Raw genomic sequence first — 9324 nt, 5'->3', positions numbered from 1 at the left:
AAATCGAGACCTCTGGGTGCAATAGAAGTTAAAAAAAAAATATTACCAGGTGATGATAGAGCAAACAGAGTGACTCTGGGGGCACCAAAAGGCAAAGGCAGGACCCTGGGGCACACCAAAAATCACCCAGAAAACTCTGGGACAGGGGATAAAGATCCTCTGGATCTTTCCAGGGATCCTTGTCCTGGATCCCTGGACAAGGAACTTTGCAGTGTGCTGCAAAACAAACATCGGGCCCCAGGGCACGCGGAAAAGCACACAGAGGGCTTGCCAGCAACCCAAAACGTGAATTGAGCTGTCCTGAGGACCACCAAAGGGCAAATGCAGGGCTCTTGGGCAAACCAAAATTCAAGTGAAGGGCCTTTGTGCACACTAAAGGGGCCACAAGGCATGTCACAGGGCTCAATGCAGCTGACGGCAAGGTGCCTGCAGGCTCCCCCTTTCCCCAGGAAAACTGTCTCCCAGCACCAGGCACACAGGCCCCCGCCACCGACACATGAGGGACATTGCGGAGTGCTGAAAGCAAATCTGAGGGCAGTCTGGGGACTTCACATGGCCCTGGGGGGGGCCCTGGCTGCCCCCAGGATAATGGAAAACTCCACCAAGAGCCCCAAGGGTCGAGGCAATGCAAGGGAAGTTACCCCGAGCCCTGTGAACAGCACTGGGGTCCCTGGGAACCGCAGGGACCCCCAAGTACAAAGGATGTGGGGACCAGCTCCCAATCCCAGACACAATGTGTAACCTCCTCCCCTGGGCATCATCTTCAGGCAAAGCGACGGCAGGAACCACAGACACAAGTGCAAAGAATAAAGCAACTGTTTATTGTTTTACTGCACAGAAGCAACACCTGGGAGGGAGTTTGCCATGGAGCTCAGTGCCAGCATGCTTCCCCTTACCCTGTGACACCTGAAGAGTCATCTCTGCACCAGCGTTCGTCGGTCCTTTGGGGAAGGGTCAGCTCCTGCTGCTGCCCTTGACGTGGCAGGCGTCTGAGTAGCTGACAGCCTATCCCCTCTACTTTTTCCTTCAGGGATAGGATTCAGCTCTGACAGGTGAGAAGATCTTTGATCTCTGATCCTGCCTGTCTGCACTACTGCCCTACCCCAGACTAGAGCCCTGCAAGACACTTTCACAGCTCTCACCTCACCTGTCACATCACCACTCTCAGTGCGATGGGCCCGCGCCTTATCAAATCCAGACCTCAGGTCAGTGCACAAAGCTGAACGCTGGGAACAGGGGAAGGTTAGGAACCCCAGAGAAGGGTTTGCAGCCTGCTGCTTAGGCTTCGGGGCTTACAGTTTATTATCTAAGGATTCAGCCCTTGTCATTTATCAGTAAGGCGTAAGCCCTGAACCCTAAGTGACAAACTGCAAATCTTGGAACCCAAGTGGTTGCTTTAAAATTTACGGATGAGGTTGGATTTTAAATCCTGCGCCCTGATCGCTAAGTCAGCAAACTGTAAACCCTGACTGATAAAGACAGCCCCACTAAATAAAGTAATAAACCATAGCCCCTGAGTGACAGACCCTCAACAACAAACTAAACAATAAACCTCAAGTGAAAAACTCCAAACCCTCAGCTTTAAGCAAGAAACACCAAAGTACACATGAGCTTGCAAGTTTTGCCCACAGCTTAAGAAGTTTCCCCTTCATTTAGAAGTACAGCAGAACAGGAAGATATGCATCAGAATCATGTTACAGTTGCTGTTTATAAGCTTGGTCTTAGCCACCATTCAAATGTGAGCACATGCAAGAATCGCTCCACAGGACTGCAGTAAGCTGCACTTCCACTGAACCTACCTGAAACATTGCAAGCGCTTATTCAACTCCATTACAGACAATTAATATTTTTGGTCCCCTCAGCTCCATGGGCAAACATCCACAGCCAGTGACTCCAGCAACCACCTAGGGGACAACCACCTTCCACCTCCCAGCCCTGCACACACACAGTGCAGCCCCAAGACTTAGCTGCGTCCACGCTGCAAGTCAGAGCTCGACCTTCATGGCCAACCACAGATCTCCGCAGAGCTCCCAGCTGTGACACCGCTCCTTCGACTGCCAGACTATGCTTCAGCACCTGCAAAGAAGCCAGAACAGTTACTGAGAGGCCAGGCAACTGCGCAGCCCTCCTAGAACTACTCCCTTGTCCAAGGCCCGTAACTGTTCCCACAATTATGACTGACCCTCTACACTGCTCCAGTCACTCTCTCAGGCTCCGTTTTATCGCAAGGATGTCACGGCAGCCCTCACATACAGTCAGGCTCGCTCAGGCACTCGGCCACCTCCAGCCTTCGGTAGATGGTCCTCCTCAGGGAAACTGTGCCGCTGACGGACACTCTCAGAAAGCACTGTCCAGCCAAGGCAGGATAAAAACTAAGGCCTCCAAAAACTCCAAACTCTGGAGACTGAGCTGATGGGAAACTGACTCTGGCCTGGACAATGACAGAAGAAGGATTTTGCTTCACTCGTTCAGGCTGCCTAGCATGTGGCCCAAATCAGACAGACCGTGCTGGGAAGCCCTGTGACAAAGCAGCATGCCAGAAAGCAGAGTCGAGTGCAGGCTTCTCGAAGAGGAGCAGAGTAAGGCTGATGTAGGGAAGACAACAGTTTGCATAAAGTCAGAAAACTGGGCTCAATGCCAGCGACACAATCACAACTCAAACTGCACCGCGCAGCAGCCCTGTCTGCGCACAGGCAGACAAGACACAGCAACTGCAGACTGCACTGACGTGTAAGACGGACAACAGCAGCTCCAGACTGCCCTAGCTCACCCTGCTCTACCTGCACCTGTCCTAACACCCGAATACTCAGAGCCTCTGCTAATCTCTGCCTCCGTGACACCTTCCCCAGGAGCCTCTTTACTGTTTACCACATCCCCCACAGCATCTTTGGCTCATTAGTGCTCCCCCACTGCACATCCACAGCCCCATGCCTCTGCACATAGAGTCACTGCAGGGGTATCTGACATGACCTGAACCAGGCAGATTGATGGGACCCTCTGGTCGCTACTGATCATCTCTGCTGAGCACCAATTGCCTCTTGACTCCTTCCACACCAGACAAAACACAAAGGAATGATGAACTTTCAACTGGACAGAGGGACAGGGAGCAGAACAGAAGGAAAGAAGGATAGAGAACTAGGCTGATGGATAGAAAAAGAAAGAGAAGGACAGAGACCTGGCCCCAGGGTCAGGGCCCTGGACAAAGGAAGAGAAAGAGAGGACAGAGGGCCAGACGGGTGGAGGGCTGGACAGAGGACCAGGGAGCAGAAGAGAGAAAAAGAGGAATGTAGAAGTGGACAGAAGAATAAAGAGAGGAAAGGAGGGAAGGGGAAGCAGACAGAGGGATGGGAAGCAAAAGAGAAGGGTTGAGAACCAGACAGAGGAACGGGGACTGGAAGAGAGGGAAAGGGAGCCAGTCAGAGCAATGGGAAGAGAGCGAGAAGGACGAAGAGCCAACCAGAAAGGTGGAGAGAAAAAAAGTGGGAGGGGAAGTCAGACAGAGAGATGAGATAGAGCAGGGGAAAACAGGGATAGGGAGACAAATAGATGGATGGGGAGCTGAACAGAGGAACAGAAATAGAAAGAGAAGGCTGGAAAGGTACCAAGAGACAGACGAGAAGCAGAGGGATGGGGAGCTGGACAGAAGGACAGCAGGCAGGTAGCAGGACAGAGAGGGGAAAAGGATGATGGAGAGCTGGATAGAGTGATAGGGAGCCAGTCGGAGGGAGGAAGATATTGACAGAGGGATGGAAAGAGTACAAGAGGGATGGGGAACTGGGCAGGGGAACGAGTAGCTAAACAAAGGGATGGGGTGTTGGACAGAGCTACGGGGAAAGAAAGAAAAAGATGGAGCGCTGGACAGAGGGACAGCGAGTGGAACCCAGAACAGCCCTCAACATGCTCCAGTTCCACTCACCTGCTGAGCATGCAGAGCTCTCTGTGTACCGCTGTGCGGAGGACCTGCAGCCACAGCGAAAGGCACGTGGAGGCCACTTGTGTGCCTGCTTGCCCGTATCCCTACACCTCCAGAGTGTCTGCATCTGCGAGAGTGAGGGTGCACCCACAGACCCAGACTGGGGAGGAACCTTGTGTTCAGTCACAGTATTTTACTATTCCTCATGCATTAGCCCCTTTCAGACCTTCATATGCACATGCGTAACCTCAAATTCTCTCAGTCCTTAACAGCTTCAGTACTCATAGCACCTAGTTTTTCCACGCTCTCAAATCTTCCTCGCTCTTCCCTGTCTTGTTTGAAAACCCTCCCAGACCCTTCTGTACTTACATGCTTCCTTAAGACAGTATCACCAAAATCAACAAAATGGGTTGAGCTGCTCCTCTTCAAGTTGCCGGCCCTCAGAACATTATCCTGCAAACGAATCAATCCACAAAGGTCACTGGGAGATTCTTGTGTTAAAGTTTTTTTTAATTATGGTTTTAATTATGGCCCCCTAACCTGGGCAAATTCAGATCCTCCCTTAAGCATCGTAACAGTTTTTATTCTGGGGTCCCAAGTTACTGTTATTACATTAAGCAGCAAAGCAAGGCAAAGACAGGTGGGGGTCACAGGTTACTCAACTAGCCATGAAAATTCTTATTTTAGGCCTCACTGTTTACTACAGGTAAACAGACCTTGTGGCCCTGCTAGCAACAGCGATGCCATAGCGACTGGGCTACCAGGCGCTATTCCCCCCCTCTCCTTTGCTGGTCCATGAATTGTGGCTTATTACTCACAAGTCCAGTGAGGACGCCGCCAACCTTCCTACAGCTGAAGTTCTTCATCAGGACCAGGCAGAGAACCTTTCCATTGGCATTTGGTTTCTCCTGGCCACTCTTGACACGCCGTAACTTACAAAGGTCTGAGGGCAGTAGCCTGTAGTTCTTCATGGCAGCATATATTCGTTCCCCGATGTTCTGAATGCCTAGAATTAACACAATTTATAAACACAAAAATATTACCACTACAGGGTGTAAAGTCAAGCTAAAATTTCTACAACCAAAGAAAACCTCTCTATGTCTGACAGAATGAGCCATATGCATCAGCGCCTATAGCTCAAGGCTAGCAACCCTCTTCTGGCAGGCTGCATGTCTGAACTCCTCCGTCTTGCCTAAAAGTCGCCATTGGGACATTATCACTTTGTCAGCCAGCTCTTGTTGATGGAGGCATGGTAAAATCCATCACCCTCCAAAAGTATAAAGCAAAGCAAAAAAAAAAAAAAAAAAATCAAAGCTCTGCAGAAAATCATAAGAAACCAAACTTGTTTATAAGCACAAAAGCAGGTCTAACACACACACACAAACAAGGTAAATGATAAGATGCAAGCCACAAATACCGCTTCCCCCAGCTCCCCTTTTGGGAGCTATGATGACGTTTGGGTAGATTGGACTGCATCTGTGCCATCAAAGGTAAAAGTCTCAAAGACAATTACAGCCCAGATTGCTTCTAAACAGTCTTTCTCACAGCCAGAGAATTTTTGCTCTGGTCCCAAAGGGGATGTAGGGATGATGCTACTGGCACCCACTTTCCCTCTGCTGCTCTTTTGTAGTAGCACTGCTCCCATGGAATCAGTAGATGTGGGAATCCTTACTGAAAAAGGCTTGCTTTGTCCTGGGAATTTGAGGGCAGGAGATTTTACAGCTGCTTCTTTCACTTTAGTGAAAGCAGCATCATGTTCCTTGTTCCAGCTCCATTTCTGTAATTCCCACCACAGTCTGCTGATACCACCAAAGCTACATTAACACTGCTGCAAGAATTTAAATCATGCAACTGCCCTAAGTTGGAACTGATGAGAAGGAACCTTAATTCCACACAGCTTTAACCTTTCCTCTACCTACCTGTCTTCCTGTTTTCCCAAACACAATTCCCATGTAATTAACCTGGGGTTGCACCAATTGAGCCTTCCTGAAATTGGCCTCTTAATTTTATAATTCAGACACTGCTGTTTCTCACTTCCTCTTCGGGAACTTTGGTCACTTGACTATCATTCCCCTAAGATAATAAGTTGCTGTCTTGTAGCTCATAAAATATGAGCTTTCAGAGATATATAAATTCACACACAGAAAAATATATGTATGCAGCATACTTTTCATAACACGTACAGACCTTCTGTTATATGTTGGTGATCTGTTATCCTGATCACTATTCCTAGGGATCCTTCCTCAACAGGAGGAATGGGGTTTCTCTTGTTGGGAGATGGAGACAGCTTTCAGTTGGTTCCATTTGATTTTATTACTTCAGCTTGCTTACATTTTCCTGGTCTGTTCAATTTCAGCCATGGCAATTAATCTAAGAAGTATTATATCTTTTCCTTTTTGTATATGGATATAAGATAACAACACCAAACAGAAACAACCAAAGCAAAACTGAGGCAGATACAGTTAACAATATCCAAAGGGTAAGAATGGGTTACTTGGTCCCCAGTGCTGCCCCTGGGAGACAGAAATAACAGGGATTTGTTATTTGTTATAATAGTTACTTTAGTTACCCATGGTGGAACACCTCCTTCTGTAGCAGTTTCTGGTGATATTAAGGGTCCCTTAAGCTTCATTTTTGCTTGTTTCATCCAGTCCATTAGGTATTAATCACAAAAAACTGCTTGTCCATCTTTTCTCTTTGTCAGCATTTGCTATCATTGCTTCCATCTCTATAACAAACAGATAAACTTGCATTTTACCTTCAATGAAATGCTTAAATTTGTGCATGTTCTTTTTCTCTTTACCATGTTCTTTTTCTTTTTTTTCCTTTTCCTTAAAGGAAAGGTGTTATAACAGCACTTGGCATCATACATTACAGGGTAAACAATTTGGAAACAAAACATACAGCAACTAGGGTTAGGTTATTAGACAGGCAGGCACATCACCTAATACACACCTATGCCACCTTCCATGAAACCTTATTCTGGTTCAGTATTATTGTACCGTTCAATATCCTTTCTCAAACCCTTGTTATACACGTGCTTAACCAACAATTCTCTCAGTCTTTAACTACATGGAAGAATGACAGCACTTAATTTGCCTGCCTCTGTTTCAAACCTGTTACCTTTTTGATACATCTCCTAGATTATTCCTCCTGTACCTGGATGCTTACCTCAGAGGCGATGACCAAAATGAACAACTGCATCATGACGTCTAGCTGCTTCTCTTCAAGATGTCCTCCTTTAGTGGACCACCCTGCCAAACAAACCAGAAAGACTGATGAGGCCATGAGGGTACCAGATTTTTGAACCACTTCTCCAAGGCTTTCAGGGTGACTGACATAACCACTTCTCTTCACATTACTCAAAGCTACATTCATCTACTGCCTAGGACTAACCTGTTTCTATTTTAAGAGGGGGTTGTTGTTTGTTTCAACTTTACGTATAGTCCATAATCTGCTATGCATCATCTCTAGCCCCTTCTGCTTTTACAGAACTTTTGGTAATTACAGGTGGAAATTAATAGCACCCATTGCCTATGGGCTGGAGTAAGACATTGCTCCTTCTCTGAGAACGTGCCTAAAAGCCAGGCTGTTTTCTGTAGCATCACTGGGGCTTCCCATAGCCCCTCACTGTTCTACTAGCTTTTTCCTGAGCCTTTTAGTTTTTTAGGTTATCCCTTAGCCTGTAGTTCTATGTTAATATTCTCCTTCAGCATTGTGCACAGCACTATTATCTCAGACCAGCCACACTTAGAGAGTCATCTTGCACATACAGAGGGCTCGGTGTTGAGGAAAAGAGAGAAAAATCCATTTGTCATCTGTGCATCCACCCATCAACATTCTTCAGCAAGAAGCACTGTAAATTCCCTCTTCTCTAAAGTGGGAAGGAGTCAAGGGGGAGACACAGATCACATCCGATATGTATTAGAACACCTTTTACAAATTAATCTGTTAATTCATAAATTAATAAATTAATTTAAATTATTAAAACCAAGCTACTATTAGGGGCAGCTGTAGAGGAGGGAGAACTCAGCAAGGCTCAGTGGGGGTTTCCATCAGTTGGTGCCCAGGTTGGCTGGGGCCCACAGTCCGTGCCTTGGGGAGGCCTCAGGGTGCCTGAGACTACGTTTTTTCCAACCAACTTCTTATTTTTCTAGCTACAATTCTCAAGTAAATGTTCTTGGGACTGCACTAATTATACTTGTCTCAAATTGACCTTAAAACTGTTCGGTCCAGTGGTTTTACACTTCCTTGTGACTTACCAGCACCCTCGGGCAGGCCTACACAGCGGGAGCCATCTGCCCGCGGACGCCGCTCCGGGGCCCGCCAGCCTCCCCGTTCCCCAGGGCTGCCTCCGCAGGGGCGAGCGCCCGCCCCGGCGCGGCCGGGGAGAAACCAGGGCCCTGAGGGAGACACACGGCAAACGGACGGTCAAACCCGCGCTCCCGGCAGACCCTGGGCCGCGCTGCCGGCGCCAGGCCCGAGCCCCTCCCCAACCTCGCCCCGCACCTCCGCCTCCATGCAGCGACGACCCCAACGGGAAGGAGGCCGCCTGACGCCCGCGGCCACCCGAAGCGACGCGCTCACCTCACCGAAGCCCCCGCATCCTCGACTCCGGGCGGCCTCGACCCTCACCCGCCGCCGCCCCAGCGAAAACCCCGTCCCTGCGCGCAGCCATGCTGCTCCCCGCCGCCGCGCATGCGCCGCCCGCCGCGCATGCGCCGCCGCGAACGGGGCGCGGCAGCACCGGGGGCCGGCTCTCGAGCACCACGCATGCGCCGGCTCCGCCCCGAGCGGAAGGGGAAGGGAAGGGAGGGGGGAGGAGGGGAGTGGGAGGGAAGGGGAGGGGGGGAGCGGGAGGGAGGCCAGGCGGGGAACGGCGCCCTCGCGTGTTCCCGACGCGGGGCTGCAGCCCGCCGCCCCCGCCGCGGCACCGCGGGGCTCGCGCCCAGCGGCGGGCGCCCCGGGGCTTCTCGGTCCCTGCCCGAGAGCCTGGCGGGGATCAGCGAGCGGGCTCCGGTGCTGCACCGGTGTCAGGGCACCGCGGAGCAGAACCGAGGCGGCACTGCCCGTCCCCGCGACAACAGGAAGGAAGCACCAGTACGGAAAAGCACTCTGCGTTACGGGTCTATGAGCACGGGGAAGGCGTAGGGAGCGCGGCCCCCACCGTTACCGGTTACCCGTTACCGAAACACCGCAGAGTAGCGGCGAACACGGCGAGCGGCAGGTGTGCTGGTGCGCGCCGGCTGGCTGCAGTATTCTCCGTATGCCGGCGACGGCAGCGGAAGCTGCGTAGCGGGTTCTGGGCACCCGAGGGCAGCAGGGAGCACGGCGGGATCACCGCGCCTGCGCTCGCTCCCTGGCTGCAGTACTGCGTTGTCGACACCCGAGGGCAGCAGGGAGCACGGCGG

At 50.7% G+C, this 9324-nt stretch overlaps 1 protein-coding gene across 7 annotated transcripts; it reads right to left on the bottom strand.

The window, feature by feature from the left end:
- Positions 1-798: 798 nt before the first annotated feature.
- Positions 799-9229, bottom strand: LOC138061203 (uncharacterized). 7 transcript variants are annotated; one of them, XM_068909931.1, is made up of 8 exons: positions 9101-9229; positions 8176-8316; positions 7085-7167; positions 6474-6641; positions 6101-6179; positions 4732-4919; positions 4283-4366; positions 799-2076 (listed from the first exon to the last, which is right to left on the bottom strand). In XM_068909931.1, the coding sequence occupies exons 4-8, from the start codon at positions 6567-6569 to the stop codon at positions 1831-1833; spliced, it is 693 nt and encodes a 230-aa protein (XP_068766032.1). In that variant the 5' UTR covers positions 6570-6641; positions 7085-7167; positions 8176-8316; positions 9101-9229; the 3' UTR covers positions 799-1830. The 7 variants fall into 7 exon arrangements, with proteins under 7 accessions (XP_068766032.1, XP_068766034.1, XP_068766036.1 ...); XM_068909933.1 differs by having other exon boundaries at positions 9094-9206; XM_068909935.1 differs by having other exon boundaries at positions 9087-9104.
- Between the last annotated feature and the right edge of the window lie 95 nt (positions 9230-9324).

The sequence above is a fragment of the Struthio camelus genome, chromosome 16, assembly GCF_040807025.1.
Source record: "Struthio camelus isolate bStrCam1 chromosome 16, bStrCam1.hap1, whole genome shotgun sequence".
NCBI classification, from domain to species: domain Eukaryota; kingdom Metazoa; phylum Chordata; class Aves; order Struthioniformes; family Struthionidae; genus Struthio; species Struthio camelus.
The sequence above is the reverse complement of the archived record's forward strand: the minus strand, read 5'-3'. Positions and strand labels throughout refer to the sequence as shown.